This window comes from Cornus florida, unplaced genomic scaffold, assembly GCF_030987335.1.
Source record: "Cornus florida cultivar Cherokee Brave unplaced genomic scaffold, ASM3098733v1 CherokeeBrave_3.0.0_Hap2_Chr08, whole genome shotgun sequence".
Taxonomy (NCBI): Eukaryota; Viridiplantae; Streptophyta; class Magnoliopsida; order Cornales; family Cornaceae; genus Cornus; species Cornus florida.
The window spans coordinates 9,152,198-9,171,592 of NW_026775578.1; the positions used below are offsets into that span (position 1 = coordinate 9,152,198).

The window sequence follows — 19,395 nt, forward strand, 5'->3', positions numbered from 1 at the left end:
TAGTCTCACGAATAAAGAGGGTTTCTAAGTTGACCATAACATAACATGTGTACATATATTTATTATGTGACCCTTATTGAGAGTGCCATCTTCCAGACAGGCCACAAGCAATTCAGTTCAAGTGTTCTTTCCTTTCTTTAAATAGCAACATCAACTATACCAATAATTGATAATAATAATTGTCCTCCAATGAATTTTACAATTTGAGTTTTATTGAAATCTAATTGATGAAACAGATCAAAATCATATAATAAAACCTATTCAAAGTAATAAGATCTTAATGCGATCTTGTTAGAAAGATATGTCACGTGCATCAGAGATTGTTCGTCTTTCTCGTGCAATTTCGAAAAGCTGATACTTACATATATAATAAGTAATAATATAAATACCGTGTATGTGGGATATATATCTACAAACAAAACCTCCAAACCCATATTCCCTCTATTCAATGTCAGACAAGAACCGATTCCTACCTAATTGTTGCGTTAAAAATATATATATATATATATATATATATATAACAAAAAATTTGAACAGGATGTGTTTGATTAGAGTTCATTTCTATGTAACCGACCGTACAGATAGTGACCTGAAGATAACATTTCTTGTCTTTTTCGGAGTCATTTTTGATATACTGCTTCTTTAAAATTATGAAAGTGATGATGACTTGTGCAATTATAAATATATACTATACTACTATATAGTATATGGTATATTATGGACCTCCAAAGCCGGAACTCCCATGTGCTGCTAACATGGTGGGACCAACTTCAGTTTCAGCCTCAAGACGGTGATCCAGCACCCTTTTTGCTTACCATTTTCCATGTTAATTTCGATTTTCTTGTTAATTCCTCCTATTTTTAAGTATGGAAAGCTTTTATCTATATAATATATGCTTATATATATATATATATGTTTTGAGAGAGAGAGTGAAAAAAAGAAGTGATTGTTTACTAATAACAATGAATTGGATTAACAAATCTCCTATCAGGTTAAATGATCCTAGCGGGTGAAACGAACACCTGTTAACATTGTTTTACTCACACTAGCTAGCCGCTACTATGTGAAATGATTCCAACTCTCGAATGGCAGTAAAAGCTAGCTAGGTTCAGGGAAACAAACCATGCGTCGGTGTAGCTAGTAGCTACTACCTATATGATGATGCTTTTATAGATGGAGGAAGAATTTCATTTATTATCAGCCACACGTTTGCTTATATATATATTCACACACACACAAGTTATTAATTTAATTAGAAATATATAATCAATAGAACGAGGACAAAGATACATCTCCAAACCATTCTTGGCTACACCTAACAACAAATAATACAAATTATCAATAGAATATTTCGAGTCCTTTGACATAAAAAAAAGGAAAAAAAAAATCGAATATTTCGAGTCTTCGTAAGTAGACAAGTAGTAGTTGTGTATGTGAATTGGTTTTAACTTTTAAGAGTGTCTCATCTCCTAAAAGAATATTGTGATTTAAATTATATATCAACTTGCATAAAACCCTGTATAACTAATGAAATCATATGCTAGTAACACCAATTCCATTGCTATTCGCATGAAATATTATCTCAAAACCTCAATGATGACCTAAATTATATGTGTGTGTATATATATATATATATTTTAAATTTTATTAGAAGGGTATTTATACCATAAAAGATCTTTACAAAATGTATTCATTCGTATTAATCATCGTATATGCCGACAAGAGACTTATAATTTGATTTATAATTTTTTTTTAAAGGTCCAATATCATTACACATCAATATAAATCAATTAAATCGATGAATTTATACTGATATTCGTTCAAATCTCCACATCCACAACTGCCAACAACCATGTAACAATCTTATTGGGTAAACAATTGCACCGAATAACAGAAACCCGTGATTCAGGAATCTATAATTAAGAGTGACACGTCATTACTGGCCCACCTGACACCTCTGACTATATGCATTCCAAACAGTGGACATCAGCCTCAACTAAATAATGCAAAGCCGGTCATCGCCATGTGGCCCAACATCCAAACAAAACCAGACATATCACCCTTGTTGTCAGCCATGCCCATCCCCAGACATCCCAAATCCAAATCTCTGATCACACCAATTTTTGGAGGTTGTGAATAGGAATCAAAATATGTTTCCAATCATCTGCATTTCGGTGGACAATGAAGAAACAATGGGCAGTTGTTTAAAAATGTTCTGATTTGATAAAAAAATTGAAAAACACACACACACATTTGTGCAGACTTAACAACTAGGATAAGGAGACGTCTTTTTTCATGTTTTAAGGGTTGCTGAAGATAAGCTTGCTCCAATCTATGAATGAAGTTTGTAAGAGAAAGTCATTGCTTGCTACATATAGATTAGAAATAGAAAATGGTGTTAGAAAACAAATATACCAAGTTACTATACCTAACAGCTTTTTGACATCTTCAAATCATAAAACTAACTACTTAGATTTGTATATAGAGGAGTGCTTCACACAACGAACTTGTACAACATTGCATGGATGAGGTTGGTCTCAGGCAAGCCCACTATGCCACCCACCTCATCACACACACACACACATATTGTCAAACACCAATAAATTGCAGTCAAAATTAAATGGCATATGATTTGAGTCTACAGGAACAAACTTATAGGAAGCTTTCCATTAATGGTTTCGTTATTGATTAAAGAAAGGAAAAATTACATATAAATGGAGTCAAAATTTCATATTTACTTAGAGACGGAGTCAAAGTTCCATATTTCTCTAAAATGGATTGCTGAGGTGGCACATGATTTTTTACTGTTTAAAAAATTGTGATGCCTAAAATGCCCTTCCCTAATAAAAAAGTAGTACCTTCAGTTCAAAAAAGTAGTACCTTCAGTTCAAAAAAGTAATACCTTCGGAGAAAAAGTAGTACCTTCGCGAGTGTTTAAAAAACATGGTACCTGAACGCCAAAAAGTAGTACCTTCAGTTCAAAAAAGTAGTACCTTCGAAGAAAAAGTAGTACCTTCGCGGAAGGGTATTTTAGGCATCACAATTTCTAAACAGTAAAAACCATGTGCCACCTCAGCAATCCATTTTAGAGAAATATAGAACTTTGACTCAGCCTCTAAATAAATATGGAACTTTAACTCCATTTATATGTAATTTTCCCTTAAAGAAAGGCACAGTGCCAAGGGGCATCTTGTGTTTTTAATTCAAAGGATTCCCTACACAGCAAATGCAACGACACTAACATTTACAAATGCAAAGATACTAAATTACTAATGTTTACAAATCCTTCTCTCTTCTTCACATAAAAAAGGTGCAAATTCAACTTTTTCACCGCCATTAACCAAAGGGGATGCACTCTTAACGGCACAAAAAGGTTGTATTAGTTTAGTATAAAGTTATAAGAAGAGGTTGAGAAGTGCATGTGGAGTAGTAGGACCCACGGACTTAGCGGTTGGTAGCCAACCAGAACAAATGCATGTGCAGGTTGATTTGCTTTGCTCAATTTCTCGAACCGCCCTCGTGGGCTTGGGCAGGCTTTTATCCCAGCTTGTGTCACTGTGTGTTCATGTGTGTTAGTTACGCAGCTCCTCTATAAGTAGGCACCTTCCTCTTCCTCGCCAAAACCATCCTACTACTACTACACAAACCACACTTTCAATCGCTCCTCTTCTAAGCTCCTCTCTTCCTAAAAAGGCTCAAATCCTTGAAATGGCCGCTAGAATTTTATCGCCTGCTTGCCTACTTTTCTTCATTCTCTGCCACCTACACTTGCATGGTACTTCGGCTGATTACGGAGGTTGGCAGAGCGCTCACGCCACTTTCTATGGTGGCGGAGACGCATCAGGAACAATGGGTAAGTCCATTTTGGTACAAAATTGCACCATGTCCTTACTTTAATGGTACCCCATTGCTTGTGCTATGCATGCTATGTTTTTCTTTCGTTTTAAGAAAATGTCCTACTTACAATGCCTAAAGAGTAATCAATTTGTACAGGCTTGCTTATTGTAATTGTAGAGGATATAAACCTTAATACCTTATAAATCCTACTACTAACTTTTCCTTTTTGTTTAATTTGATATGGGAATTGTTTTTTATAGAGGGTTTTTGGATTTTGCAGGAGGTGCATGTGGGTATGGAAATTTGTACAGTCAAGGGTATGGGACAAACACTGCAGCACTAAGCACAGCCTTGTTCAACAATGGCCTAACCTGCGGGGCATGTTACGAGATGCGTTGCGACAACGATCCCAGATGGTGCAAGGGAGGCATCATCACCGTCACTGCCACAAACTTTTGCCCACCTAACTTTGCTCAGCCAAACGACAACGGTGGCTGGTGCAATCCCCCCCTCCAGCACTTTGACCTGGCAGAGCCTGCTTTCTTGCAAATTGCTCAATACCGTGCCGGAATTGTGCCCGTGGCTTTCAGAAGGTAGAATTATAGTAGCAATTGTAATAGTTTTGCTCTGCTTCGCCAAAAGCAGCTTATGTCTTGTGATTTCACTTTTTATATATAGACACATAATATGTACATGTATATATTATGATGACTATAATGTATTTGTATGGTTTTTGGCAGAGTGCCTTGTGTAAAGAAAGGAGGAATACGATTCACCATCAATGGGCACTCCTACTTCAACCTGGTTCTGATCAGCAATGTTGCAGGGGCAGGGGATGTTCATTCGGTGAAAATCAAGGGGTCGAGAACAGGGTGGCAAGCTATGTCAAGAAACTGGGGCCAGAATTGGCAGAGCAATTCATACCTCAATGGCCAAACCCTGTCCTTTCAAGTAACAACCAGTGACGGTAGAACCGTGACAAGCTACAACGCGGTCCCGGGAAATTGGCAGTTTGGCCAGACTTTCCAAGGGGGTCAGTTCTAAAGCTCTAGAGTGATGGATTTTCAATCCAAGGTATTGATCATTTGAGACAAAATATGTACATTTAAATTTCAATTTTACACTTGTATAAGCAGGAGTGGGTAGTACAAATCTGGGGAAAGTAGCCTTCTATAGCCGAGGTAGCTAAGTAGCACCCGCTGGGCTTTTCATGCTAGTGTTATTGTTGCCACTGATAGCTTGAGATTATATGCAATAATGGATTCAAAGTGTTATATAGTTTCAGATACATTCTAAATTTAACGAGTGTTGAAAAGTGGCTGAACATAGAGGGACCTATCTCATGAAATGGTCAGGTACCAACTTCCTCCTAATTAAGGGCAGTCCTCACAAGAATCTTCTCGGTCCCAAATTTTCATAAAAGAAAGTTAACGAATATATCGGGAAAACATAAGAAAACCTGATGAATGCTATGTGAATCACAATCTGAAATGAAGTAATAACCAATGCAAAAATCAAAGCATGACTCGAAGACAATTATGAATAGAACAGGAACAAGTTTTTTACCATTAAAGAACCAGTGCAAATTCCAGCAAACTTGAAGGAACCTGTTGGTATTATAAATTTATACTCTCTCTTATAAAAAAAATAGAAACGCGAGATTATGAACAAACGAAATGGCATCTCTGTCATCTGGGTCCTAATTACAGGATACAAGCATGTAATAGAAGGCCAAAAAAGGCCGAAAAGGGTTCAGAAACATTGCCTAAATACCATCTTTTTAAAACATAAAAACTCCAAATTTTAAAATGTGTCACTCTCTAACGCCAAAAGTATTCTCGCGTTTTACTCTAGACACCATTTTGACTCCTCATTGAAACCACCATACATAATCCAACTTTACGAGCACATCTGCTTCTATTGAGTATTACCACATCCAAAAAATGATCTAAAAGGGACAGATTGATTGCAATATATAGCAAATATCATATATATATATATATATATATAAATATGTATACAAACACATCAAATTGTACAAAAAGAAAAACAACACTCACGCACGCACAAAAAAAAATGACGAAATACCAACTCTAACGCAATATAGCTAACAGCAATACTAACATTAGATGATAAACAATTGGTACAACAAAATATACGAGAAATTATGATAAACAATTGGTACAACAAAATTTACGAGAAATAGCATTGGATAATAATATGCGACTTCTTTTTTATCTGATTATAGAATGTGATTGTTACCGCACTCGACACCCTGTATCCGCCGTTGTTCCTAGCTTGACAAACGCATAACCGAATTCCATTCTTCGCCTTCCCTCTAAGCCTCTGTTTGGGTGAGTGAGTTGAGAAGTAAAGGAGGGGAATGGAAATGGAGGAACTCGCTTTTGAGTTCAAATTGTGCAGGAAAAATGGACAAAGGCCATCTTTGTAAAGTGGAAAAGAAAAGAAAGAAGTGAAAGAAACTATAAGTTGAAAGAGATCGTGTTACGTCGGCCATGAAATCAGATTGGTTAATGCCTGCGAAACAAGTTTACAAATCCTAATAATGTTCACGCCTATACAAATCTTTATGTGTATAGACATGAATCTCTGTAAAGATACTGTATGAAAAACACGATAGAGCAATTCATCATGCAAATCCTTGTTTTAAACTAATCAGACGATAACCATCATCAACTTCTCACAACCATTTTGTTGTGTCAGATACGGTGGATTAGAACATAAATGTATTTTGGCAATATAGGCCACACACGTGTTATAAATACACCTGTCTAACAAGAAGGGCATTAGTTAGTAAAAATAAATAAATAAATAATTAAGAAAAGAAAATGACATGCTGTTTGATTGATTTAAATTATTATTATTATTATTATTATTTTTTTTTTTTTCAAATGTTTGATTGACCAACAAAGTATAAGAGATGAAATGATTGTAATTATACGAAAATAAAGGAAATAATCCTATTTTAATAAATTTTATCTTTTATAAAATAAAATAAATAGAAAAATACTGTATTAATAAATTTTCTTTTAAATTACTAGTAATTTCTTCTATTTCTTTCCATTTTGGGATAACAAAAACTACTATTTAGGTATATATACCTCTATTTTTTTTTTTTTTTTTACTTTTTTTTTTTTTTTTCTTTTCAACATTTTATACCAAACACATCATTCTTTTCTTTTTCTTTCATTGTACCAACTACCAAACTGACCTTAAAAGAATGATTTGGATAACTTGGGGTTGTTTGGGTCGTTTTTTTATTATAATATTTTTTTGTAACTAAAAAATTATCTAAATATTATAGTTAAGTGATATCTCTTCTTAGAATAATGAGAAATATTTATTTTAAAAATAATTATCTTGTATGCTTTCTAGAATCAATTAATTTTATAATACACGAAGTAAGTACTAGTGCTGTCATGCCGGAGTCAAACTTAGATTTGAGTTTTGTTGCTTTCACCCGTAGACCCAAACTTGGATTGGAGTTTTGTTCCTTTCATTATTAAGGATGCTCTAGATTCTGATTTGTGTTCTGTGTCTTAGTCTTGTCTCTATTATTAGTCTATTGTCATGTTAAAAAAAAAATGTATATAAATAAATTTAACCTACCTCAATATTTTTCTAAATTGTATATCTCATTAAAATATAAAAGTTAAAATTTTGCCATTATACTTTCATCTCTTTTATGTCTCTGCATGAGTTAATCTTATTAAGCGGGTTTTTTTTTTTTCATACATGATAAAAATATTACATTTTTCTTTCAATTTTTCTCATTAATTATAACTATTTTTTTTTCCCTCTCAGTCGTATTTATTCAAACGAACCGATGGAAAGGGAGAGAGAAGAGGAGCCTAAATAATTTAAGATTTGTTTTTCTAAAGGCTGAAGGAAAATAAAATAAAAAATAAAAAAACTACAATGATAATAATAACTATAATGTTTTCTCCATCCCTTATTAGATTGGATGTTGACCAGTGACTTTGATGCTATGTTTGGTAAGAAGGATGGGAAAGGTGAGAAGGGAAAATAGAATGGCTAAAACAAAAAAAACCTTTGTTCGGTGTAAATGATTTAAGGAAAAGAGGAAAGATGACTCATTCTTTCTCCTTTATAAATTATCATCAGTAAAAAAATGGACGTTAAAAATGACAAAAAACCTAAGTCACACAGAGTTGGAGCAAGTGCAAATGTGAAAGCATCAAAGTCTAAATTTTTTTAAAGCGGGAGCGTTTTGAGAACTTCTATATATTAGGTTTAAATAAAATTATATCAATTCATGACATATATATTTTATATTTATTTATTTATTTAAATCCATGTACAAATATATTCATTATTATTTATTCCATTAATGATATAGGTAACAAATAAGCTAACTTTTTTTCACGAATAGATGCGTGATTTTTATATATATATATATATATATATATATATATATATGTGGTAGTATAGCAATGTCATACAAGCGTGGCACACGTGAAATTTAAGTAATTAATATATATATTGAGTAATAGTGTAAGTAATAAATGCACATATGGTAATATAGGTCTTCCATATCACTAGGACTCTTTCAAATTTAAATTTAGTTATATAAAGTAAATTCGTATGAAAATCGTGAATAAGGAAAACAAATTCACGAGTTGCAAAAATTGAATTTGTGGAATTTATGTGAATTCGCTCCCAAATTGCAAATTCGGCGTGTGGAGCTTGAGAGCGGAGCCTTTTTGAACGAATTGTGTAACGAAGGGAAAGACAAATGAACTATTATAAAAATTTTCAATTAAATACTATCCTAAATTATACAAGTTTTAAATTACAGTCATATTCTTTACAAATTATAATATTATAAATATTATTAGATATAATAATAAAAATAATTAAAATTTTTTAACATAATAAATTATGAGCTTATTATATTCTCTTTTATTCAACCGAATAAAAAGAAGAAAATATATAATTTTTTCTTTAAAAATGTCTTATCCATCTCTTTTCCTCTCTATTCCATTTAAATTTTTTTATTTCCTACCGAACGGAGCAGGAGACTAAGACATGAACATTTTAATCAAAACCCAAGTTTAAAAAACACAAAAAAAAAAATTACAATCCTACATGGATAGAAAATGGAGTGTATTATTATATTATAAATAAATCTGAATAACGGTGTACATTAAACTAGGCCACCAAGTGTTAAAAAGGTGAATCGAACAATTTCTCATATTAGCCAATCATCTTCGAACACTCGTCACGCTAGCTGGGCTAGCGCCCATGTAATCTCGCTCTCATCATCTACAGTAATTTCTCTTTATAGAAAAATTACTTGCAGTATATTCATATCCGGTACTGGTAAGTGGTAAGAGCCCACGTTATTCCGGTGATTTACAAGAAGCCAACAGAAGAGAACACACCCGCGAGACTGTTAAGTAAAAGGGCCATCTCTAAAGATATTTCATATATAACCCACATTCGCCGGCATGAAATAAGCATGAACCACCAGAAAAGTCAAATTATTTCTTCAATTAATTACCCCCATTCTTCTTCTACTCAATTTCACTGATCCACTGTCCAACACAACACAAAGGATTTCACTGATCTATCATCCTCATAGCCACAGGTCTCTCTCTATATACACATATATGCACATATCTCTTTCTATGTATATATTTATATACATATGTATTGTAGATGTTAGATGTATGTATATATACACACTGTTTCTTCATCAAAAGTAGCAGATCTAGGGTTTTGGAATGCTTGAACTTGTCCAAATCTTCTTCGTTTGAATGTTGCTCGCTTTGGTTTTGATTGTGGTTTATATTTGCAGTTGAGCTGGCTGGTGTCTTATTTCTGTCTAATTTTGGGTAAATTATATGAATGGGGTATGATTTGTATACTTGTATGATTTATTAGTAACTTGATTACTACTAGAATTGTTGGATGTGCGGTCTGCGAGGAGTAGAATTCGAGATCGAGGCTGAGCGATTGAAGCGGAGTGAAGATGAGTGAGAGCCAGCGGTTTCAGCTGGGAACTGTTGGAGCATTGAGTTTGTCTGTGGTTTCGTCGGTGTCCATCGTGATTTGCAACAAGGCGCTTATTAGCACACTTGGTTTCACTTTTGGTGAGTCCTCATTCACTTCAGCTGTACAAATATAGCTAGGTTTATGGTTCAGTTTCTCCTCTCTCTCTTTTAATAATTTGGTGTTTCAACTTGTAACTTTTTCTGTCATTTCGATATGATTGATTTGGTGTTGTTTATTTACATCAATATGCAACAATGTCTGCAAAAAAAAAAAAATCAGTCTTTAGTGTATTAGAATTTGGATTTCAAACTAAAATGAAATTAATTGTGGTTATTAGATAGAATTTGGATAATGAAATCTTTAGTTTCATTATTCCAAGTGTAAAAAGGATATGAGTACCTTCACGAGAAAGTGAGGAAAAGATTGGCATTTGTTATCAACTTAATACACATCTAACTTTTTATGGCTGACGGTACATCTATCAGTTTTAATTCTTATGTGCAATGTGGTCAGGCTAATTAATGCTTTGTTGACTTAAATGAGATTGTTTTAATCACGTTAGAAATGTAAAATTCCAATTACAGTTATTGTTTATGATAAGTACGGTGCCTTGCAAAAACTAAGCCTTTGGTTTATTTATTATTCAAGAAATGTGTTTGGTAGTAATTCCCGTTGTTTCAATCACCTTGAGCTTGTTACTAACATTATGACGTTGAAGCTTGAACATTAGAACCTTCATTATGGCTGTATCTCGTTGAAAATGGTCTTTCATTCCATTAACTTCTTTTCATTTTTCTATATGTGGTGCTTCATTTGCTTTGCTATTTCTCTACTACTGCTGCAAAATACCAAGATCTCGTAGTTTCAGCAAGCTGTGTTATGTGTATACTGTCAGTTTTATGTAAGAGGGTGGGTAATTAACATGTTTCTCAATTGACCTATATATCTTTTTATGATGATGGTGCTTTTATGTATCATGATGCAACACCCTCACCACAATGGCAATTCCTACCAATTCTACCTCAGGTGGTTTTTCGTGCTTCTTTTTTAGAAGAAGGTACAAGGAACCTAGTAGAGGGACATCAGTTAAAGGTTTTATAGATAAGGTGAGGACCATGCCCAGCTATTAGGCCACACTGTTGGACAAGGGGAAAAAATGTGGCTGGTCTCTCATTTGATGTCATTCAGCATAGAGATTGGGAAGGAGAGGGCCAATGACTATTCAATTCTCCTCAAATGGTTGATTTGATTACCTTTTCTGTACCCACGTGAAAAAATGCTAGTCTTGCTCTCCTTCAGTGATATTTCGCTTAAGCAAGTTTAGTAGTATATTTGTTGGCATAAAGACAAGCATCGTGTTTCAAAATGGACAGGTGTGGTCGGCTGCAGCAACTGCAATGAACCTAGAGAGTTGGAGATATATGTGTGTGATTTGACTTTATTAATCATATTTGTTTATTAAGTTTATATTTAGGTATTTGCTGACTTGAAGTTGCAGGAGAACCATAAAAAATAAATATGAAAAATATTACTGTACAATAAGTTTGCTGACAAAATTCATAATGGCTTTATCCAGGAAAGTAAAGATAGACGTTTTCTATAAGTGATCAATAATTATTTGACTAGGCAGCATGGGTGTTGATCCACAAGTGTCAGACAATTATTTCTGTACAATAAGTTTCTTGACAAAAATACATAATATTCTTCATACTTTTGTACTCCTTTTAAGAGAAATAAAGGTGGATTTTTCCTAAGTGATCAAACAATGGCAGTCTCGGCAGATATAGGTGTCGTATTCACAAGTGTCAACCATGCTGATTCTCAATAAAGATAGGTGTCCTACATGTCACTGATTAATGTTCGTTAGCCATTGGCCTTTGTCATGTGAGACCTGCGTTGTATGTAGATACTACTATTCGAAACTTAAAACATTAAATATCACAGCTTTAATTGTATGCTTATTTTTTGTTGTATTGATATGCATGTATTGAATATTTTTTAGGTTAGTTTAAAAATGTCATTAATAATATTGTCAAACTAGAGTTAATTCTTAGTCGTCCAAATTTTAAAGCTGGCTCACTTATTATACCTCTCCCTACTACAAAATATTTATAGCATTTATTGCATATATAATCTCTCGAGTTGTGGATTCAACCATAAAGTCTAGAAGATTAGAGGCAAAGAGAAGGTTATTGATTACAATGCAGTTGTGACTTTGGAATTCCCTTATAGCTAGAATTTGATACTACTTATTCACATGCATGGACCTTGATTTAGTTTGTGTTTGGTTTTTAGCACGTTTTGGCAAATTGATTCAGACACACAATATTCCTACGTCTTTTTCGTGCACCATGGCATCGATATGACATATGCTTCATTGTGCTTTCTAGTGAAAACAATAAGATCACAAAGTCATGGTTCTTAGGTGCTGTTTGATAGTATTGAAAGTTGTGAAAAATTCAGTGCTGAAAATTTTAAGCAGCTGAAATTTTTAATTAAAAATGTAAGGATCAGTTAGTAAAGTATAAATTCTAAAACCACCTTTCACTGAAAATGTTTAGCATTCAATTAAAATCAAGGTCCTTTTTAAGTGACAGCTACTTTTTTTGTTATCAAAGCACACTTAAATTGAGGAACCACTGGAAGTTTTCAGTTTTTAGCACTTAACAGCATTACTAAACAATCCCTTAGTAATTTTAATATTACCTAATCAATGAAGGAAATCTATGACACTTATCAAAAAAAAAAAAAAATGAAGGAAATCTATGACAAATTAATCAAAGGTCCCTCACTAGAATTTGGTAGTCTCGCAGAAGTGCAAGCCCCTGTCTATCCATTTGACAGTGCAATGGACTAGGATCTTCCAACTGCTACCATTCATTTGAATGTGTTGGCCAAACAACTATTCGGTTATTAAATAATAGTCATATCCGTATTGATACTAAACATGTGTAATTCCTTGGAGCTTTATTAAATTAAGAGAAAAACTTAGTGGAATCTTTCTGCAAAATGTGGTGGTGAGTTAAACATGTTTTTTGCTACTTACTCAATAAACATGGATCATCTACCATTGCTTAAAACTAATAAATGGATACAAGTTTACATTACAAGGATCATTTACCAATTACCAGTGGTTAAAAGTTGAAAATAATAAATAGATATAAGTTTACATGATACACCATGCTTGTATTATGCAAAAGAAAAATTTGAAGACATCCTATTTTTATTTGAAGAGATTCTATTTTCTTGTGGATGAACTCATTTTAGTACAACATGCTACAGATCATCATAGTTTATTTGATTGTCTAGAGCCATCGAAATATAAGTTTTGAGTTGGGAAATTATTGATTCATTTCTAGGTCATTGAGTACAACCTTATTCTTTATTTTTTTTATTTTCTTAAATTCTGCGACTTTTTAAAGTGTTGGCATATGACTATATTTGTTGCTTTATGGTTGCTTAGTAATCATAGATCTGGATGACTTGCCATAAGACTAAACTTCCCATTGCTTGATATTGCTTAAACATTTTGTTCTGACTTCCCATATTGGACGTCTCAGCTACAACCTTGACAAGCTGGCATCTTCTGGTCACATTCTGTTCTCTTCATGTGGCAGTATGGATGAAATTGTTTGAGCACAAGCCTTTCGATCCAAAAGCTGTAATGGGTTTTGGCATACTGAATGGGACATCTATTGGACTTTTGAATCTTAGCTTAGGTTTCAACTCTGTTGGTTTCTACCAGGTAAAATTTTTCCTTCCCATTTTGAGTTATGGTTTGAGGTTACTGTTTTGAGTTTTGACCATTTTATCGCATAGACAATTGGATGGTTTTACATGTTGAATTTAGTTTCTATGACAAACCTGATACTTTGCTCATGGGCAATGTTTTATAGGTGATTTTGCATTTCAATTGATTGGTGATTAGTGAGTATATGAAATAATGAAACTGCACACAATTAGAATTTGTGAAAGGCATCTTCAGTGCTATGTGTTATTCTACATCACATTAACAATTCATTTTTCAACTTTCCTCCTAGCAAAAGATAATTCATGTTAAAAAATAGGGATGCGCTCTAAATGACTTTAATAGAGGAAATGATATAATTGCCCCTCAAAATTGGAGTGTGAGATGGGAAGAGTAGCTTTTGGGATAATTGTGGAGTGTAAGAGTGCTTTTGAGGACAAGTATGTCTTTCTTTCCCTCTAAAAACAAAGGAAGTGGAGTGCAATATCATTTCCTAAAAAAGTGGAGTGCAAATATCATTTCCCTGACATATATAGTGAAATTACAACGTCAAAACATCTAGCTGAGATTTTATAAGTTGGTAATGATTTGAAGTCTCCTTTGGTTTGGTGATTCATTAAAGTTTTTTGGATATGTTGTCATAAGATCCTCTCCTATCTTGATTATACAGACAACACGGAGTGAGCACTAAACACAGTTAGGGTAACTACATAATGGAAGTAGACTTTTCTAGAAAAATTGTTTGAATATTCTATTGATGTCAATATTAGAGAATGAAAAGAAACGGGTGTTTTGGCTTTTAAAAAATTGTAATTTCGGTTGTCTCTTTCTGATCTCTTGATTTTGCATGTAGATGACAAAATTGGCAATCATCCCGTGTACAGTACTTTTGGAGACTCTTTTCTTTAGGAAGATTTTCAGGTAAGTTTAATTCCACTCCTTAATTTCTGTTTTATCTACATTCTTCTTCCGATCTTGTGAAGAATTCTCAGTCTAACAAGTGAAGCACCGTGCACCCTCATGTCATGTGCTAGTTTTTTATTTTTCATTCCAAAATCTTTAGCTTATTTAGGTGTACTGTCATGCACAGAGCAATATATTGACCAAGTTATTTAATAAAATTGACATCAATTAAATTCAACTGTGAAGCCTTTTTATAGAATAAACACCGTCATGGCCAACTGATGAGGACTCATTTTAGGGAGTGATTTCAATGGGTTTAGCACTTGTGTTTTATGGCATTATGTTGTTCACTTGTCCTTTTCTTTAATATATCAAGAATGGACTGTGCGCGCTATGCACATGGCATATGTAGTGTCTTAACTTCTGTACAGTCTATAACGAAGATGTGCACACGCATATATCGCGGGCAAACTGGATACTATATTCTTAGTGGCATAAAGACTTGTTTGACGTGCTATCATTGCTAAGCTTCACCTCCTTGTCTCTAGTTTTCTTGTCCTATTTTCATTAGCATGCCGTGCATGTCAGTTGTTGTTGATAAAACTGAATTTTAAGTGCTGAAGTTTTTGAGTGAGACTTAAAAATTGAGATTTTTTTTTGGGTATGTTTTTTGAATTTTAAGTGTTTACTATTCAGTGATAAGTAAGTTATTATCACTTAAATTTTAGCACATTTTAAATGGTGTTTGCCTTTTTAAGTGTGATTCAAATTGCGTTATCAAACACACTTAAATAAACACTTAATCCATTCAGAATTAAGTGCTGGATTGGGTTATCAGACAGTCGCATGAAATCCTTGTCTCATGTCAGTTATCATGCAATCTGAAACTGCTGACAAGAGATGCTTCTTTAGTCTCATCAGACTAATGCTTGAGATCAAGGATTAATGTTAGAGTTTGAGAAGTGAAGTCAACTTGAAGAAGTTAAGGATTGATGTAAGATGCTTCAGCTTCATTGCATTGGCAAACCAGAAGAATTGCAAGCACTGACAAAATAGAGATTAAATATTGTCAATCCCTTCAATCCAACAAAAAATGCTTTGAATAGATGAACACTCAAGCCTACAAATGAGGCTACCATAATGCAAGCACATTCCCCCTAGTTATAAGGAGAAATTATTAGAGATCTTCTGGAGAAATGTCTTTAGATAGATTGATGGGAGCCTCTAGCAGCATTGATGGGTTATAGAGTTCACAGGGTTTTAAAATTTGACATCATCTACTTTGTATAACATCCCAAGCTCTTGAGCCCAGCCCTATTTTTTTCTGTTAATTTAACTTCATTTACTTGTCAAGAGAGGGGGGTATGGGTGAATTTATGAGCAATCAAACTGCAGCTGTCATCTCGTTGCACAAGCAACTTAATTTCAATATTGTAGAGGACTGAAACTGCACCTCTTTATTTTAGACTTTCATATTAGTTTTATTTATTTCATGTATGATCAGGATAATGCTTCGTTGAGTTGAGTTGTATTGTATGTGTAACTGCATCCTTGATAATCATTTTTGTTTTTCCCCCCACTATATTGTGTTTGTTCGATTACAAATGTGTGCTGATACAGTGATACTTCCTTAACTGCCATTAACAGTCGGAATGTTCAGCTTTCACTTACCGTCCTCCTTTTGGGTGTTGGAATTGCAACTGTAACTGATTTGCAGCTCAATGTCCTAGGTTCTGTCCTATCTCTGCTTGCAGTTGTTACAACGTGTGTTGCACAGATTGTATCCTCAGCTGAAGTGGCCTTTTGTTATTACTTTATGTGCTTCCTTTCTTCCACATGTTTCCATGTTGTATTAAAGCAAATAAAATAGTAATACTTTATCATAGAACAAATTCTTGTTTTTTATTTTCCTTTTCCATACTCTACAAACATTAGTGAGGTGGTGTTATCGCGTGTTTGTCCCTCTTGCCAGTAAAATTTCTCTTTTTGGTTCTTTTAAGACCTTAATCAGTTACTCTCAGATGACCAATACCATCCAGAAGAAGTTCAAGGTTTCTTCAACCCAACTCCTGTATCAGTCTTGTCCCTATCAGGCAATCACTTTGTTTCTCACTGGACCTTTCGTAGACGGGCTTTTGACAAATCAGAATGTTTTTGCTTTCAATTATACCCCTCAAGTGCTGGTGAGAATTGAAAGACTGATAAAATGCTGCCCTCCCCAAAAAATTTATAAGACATTATGTTAATTTCTCACTATATTGTCTTGGTTGCAGGCCTTCATTGTTCTGTCCTGCCTGATTTCAGTCTCTGTAAATTTCAGTACCTTTCTGGTGATTGGAAGGACATCTCCAGTTACCTATCAGGTCCTAGGACATCTAAAAACATGCCTAGTTTTGGCCTTCGGCTATGTTTTACTTCATGACCCTTTTAGTTGGCGAAACATTTTAGGAATCCTGATTGCTGTAGTTGGAATGGTACTCTATTCTTATTGTTGCACTCTTGAGAGCCAGCAAAAGGCTAGTGAAGCATCAGTGCAATTGTCCCAGGTATTTCACATTTCTTTTATATTTTCCCTATCGTGTACTCATCATAGGAAGCATGGATACTTCTATAAGGAATTCATATTCGTATAGGGTATTGATATTCAGATACTCGGATTTGTGTCCAAACTTCCTATACGAACACATAATTCAAGAATATCTTTTTCTTTTTATATTGAACAAATTTATGATACTTCTTAAATACTTTAAGGCACATATATGACAAATCTTGAACATTAAATATCAGCAACTTAGGACAATACCGTATCACAATTGTTAAAAGAAGCAAATAAAGGTTTCAAATGGGTACATTTTTCCAAGAAGAACTGAGATAGTGTGAGAATTCATGTCTCCATTCACCACAAAAATAATTTTTTACAAGAGTTTAATATTATAAAATAGGATTACAAAATATTTGATAGATTCACAGAGTACTTGTTCTTCATACATAGATACTTCCTACATATTTTAATTTGTATACATATGTAGGATTATTACATATAAATGGTGTTGATGACTCATATTACAATTTGATAGAGTCAAAGTCTCATAGTTTCAAAAAAATGAAGACATGTAAAAACACTGTTTATCCTCACAGAGGTACCACATTTAGGCACATAGGTACCACTTTTTGTGATGCACAAAAAAGTGGTCCCTGATGCACAAAAAGTGATACCTCTGTGCTTAATAGTGGTACACAGTGTTTTTCTATGTTTACGTTAACATTTTGGTCAATTCCATTTTTTCGAAACTAAGAGACTTTGACTCCATCAAATGGTAAATATGAACCATTAGCGCCATTTATATGTAATAATCCTTATAATATATATACCATTGTGGTCTAGGCATAATTGTATCCTTTTCTTTAATGTTTGCCATTTTAGATTCTTGATTGCCTTTCTGTTAATAGATCTCTCTAAATTTAAAGGGATGTTTTGTTCATCCTCACCCCTTATATCGATATACTAAATTCTTGACTGCCTTTCTATCAAGGATTTACTAATTCTGTCTTTTGAATGTTTCAAGGCAAAGGAAAGTGAATCTGATCCTCTAATAAGTGTGGAAAACGGAGCTAGCATTTTAACCGATGGTGTTGTCTCAAAAGCCCCTGCATGGAATTCAAATAAAGACTTTCAAGCTTGAAGTTTCCTGAAATCTCTATTAATTCGTTCAACCTAGTTCAAATTAGTAGACAAAAAGTTTTCCAGCGATGAAGATTTCGCTGCATGGGACTTTCATAGCACAAGGTGGGATGTTCCTAGATCACTTGTATTCTTGCGGTCACCGGTCACCAGAGCTAAGAATGTGTCTTCTGATATTGCAGTTTCAGTTAGCTTTGTAAGAGAGCTAGGTGTGCCAATAATATGCTTATATACGATGAGGTATTTATTTTTTAATACAGAAGATGTCTCCCTTGCTCTTATCGAGATTTGTTTGTTTTCTGTGAAGAAAATGGAGACATGAAGTTTTGAAGATCAAACTTCATCCATTGTAACGAAATTTGGTCTCTCTTGAGATTGCTTATATCTGTTATATAGCCTATTTATGAGAAACATACAGGTATTCTGAGATTGCTCATGTTTTTGCCAATAGCGAAGAAATGCATCCTTGAATGTTGTTAAAAACTATAGTATCGTCTCTCTATTTGATACTACAAATTGTGCAAAGATCAATGAATTCTTGTTTTAAACAGATTGTGTTTACAGCAGTTTTAGCAAATGAGTAAGTTTGATTAAGCTCCTTGATTCTGTCAAGTTGTGTTTTCAGCGCATTGTTAATCTATAAGCTGGACTTTCCGACCTTTTTCTCGTCTTAAAACTTGACAGTGAAGCGAAATTCAAGGAAGAACCAGGTGATATCATGGATGGTAACGGGTGGAGTTGGGGTGAGTTTGACTAAACCTTATTTTACCTTGGTAGAAAATTATGCCATCTCTGTCCTTATTTTGGCAGACAAAGTACCGACTCCACTCAAAGCACTCCATTTTAATTACGGGGTGGGGTAGGTTATGCCTATTTTATTATTTAGTTCAAAAAAAAAAAAACTAGCCAATGTAATCAAATTGGACTGCGAAATAAGCTGGCCCAACTTATAAATTACAAAAAAGTGTATTAATATATTAAATACACTTTACACAAAGTAACAACTAACAAGGTCTTAAAAATATTATATATATATATATATATATATATATATATTTTAAAAATGTATATAAAATCGGGACGGCTTCGAAGTTTTAATTATTTTATCATACAAGTTCCAAACCTATACAAGTTCCAAACCTATTTAAGAGCTACCAAATTCACCCCATTTGGGACGGAGCTGCTT

At 33.7% G+C, this 19,395-nt stretch overlaps 2 protein-coding genes across 4 annotated transcripts; both read left to right on the top strand.

The window, feature by feature from the left end:
* Positions 1-3,617: 3,617 nt before the first annotated feature.
* Positions 3,618-5,125, top strand: LOC132269263 (expansin-A8-like). Its single transcript, XM_059770399.1, has 3 exons — positions 3,618-3,853; positions 4,118-4,430; positions 4,578-5,125. The coding sequence occupies exons 1-3, from the start codon at positions 3,709-3,711 to the stop codon at positions 4,879-4,881; spliced, it is 762 nt and encodes a 253-aa protein (XP_059626382.1). The 5' UTR covers positions 3,618-3,708; the 3' UTR covers positions 4,882-5,125.
* A 4,132-nt stretch (positions 5,126-9,257) lies between these two features.
* Positions 9,258-18,645, top strand: LOC132269264 (UDP-xylose transporter 3-like). 3 transcript variants are annotated; one of them, XM_059770400.1, is made up of 8 exons: positions 9,258-9,469; positions 9,680-9,974; positions 13,437-13,621; positions 14,478-14,545; positions 16,175-16,307; positions 16,549-16,710; positions 16,801-17,073; positions 18,094-18,645. In XM_059770400.1, exons 2-8 carry the CDS (start codon positions 9,854-9,856, stop codon positions 18,208-18,210), a joined length of 1,059 nt encoding a protein of 352 aa, XP_059626383.1. In that variant the 5' UTR covers positions 9,258-9,469; positions 9,680-9,853; the 3' UTR covers positions 18,211-18,645. The 3 variants fall into 3 exon arrangements, with proteins under 3 accessions (XP_059626383.1, XP_059626385.1, XP_059626384.1); XM_059770402.1 differs by having other exon boundaries at positions 9,766-9,974; XM_059770401.1 differs by having other exon boundaries at positions 9,784-9,974.
* Positions 18,646-19,395: the final 750 nt, after the last annotated feature.

Coding starts and splice junctions, on each gene's coding strand:
- LOC132269263 (XM_059770399.1), top strand. CDS start 3,709: ATGGCCGCTAGAATTTTATCGCCTGCTTGCCTACTTTTCTTCATTCTC. Junction 3,854..4,117: donor AGACGCATCAGGAACAATGG/GTAAGTCCATTT, acceptor TGGATTTTGCAG/GAGGTGCATGTGGGTATGGA. Junction 4,431..4,577: donor GTGCCCGTGGCTTTCAGAAG/GTAGAATTATAG, acceptor GGTTTTTGGCAG/AGTGCCTTGTGTAAAGAAAG.
- LOC132269264 (XM_059770400.1), top strand. CDS start 9,854: ATGAGTGAGAGCCAGCGGTTTCAGCTGGGAACTGTTGGAGCATTGAGT. Junction 13,622..14,477: donor ACTCTGTTGGTTTCTACCAG/GTAAAATTTTTC, acceptor TTTTGCATGTAG/ATGACAAAATTGGCAATCAT. Junction 16,711..16,800: donor ATTATACCCCTCAAGTGCTG/GTGAGAATTGAA, acceptor TCTTGGTTGCAG/GCCTTCATTGTTCTGTCCTG.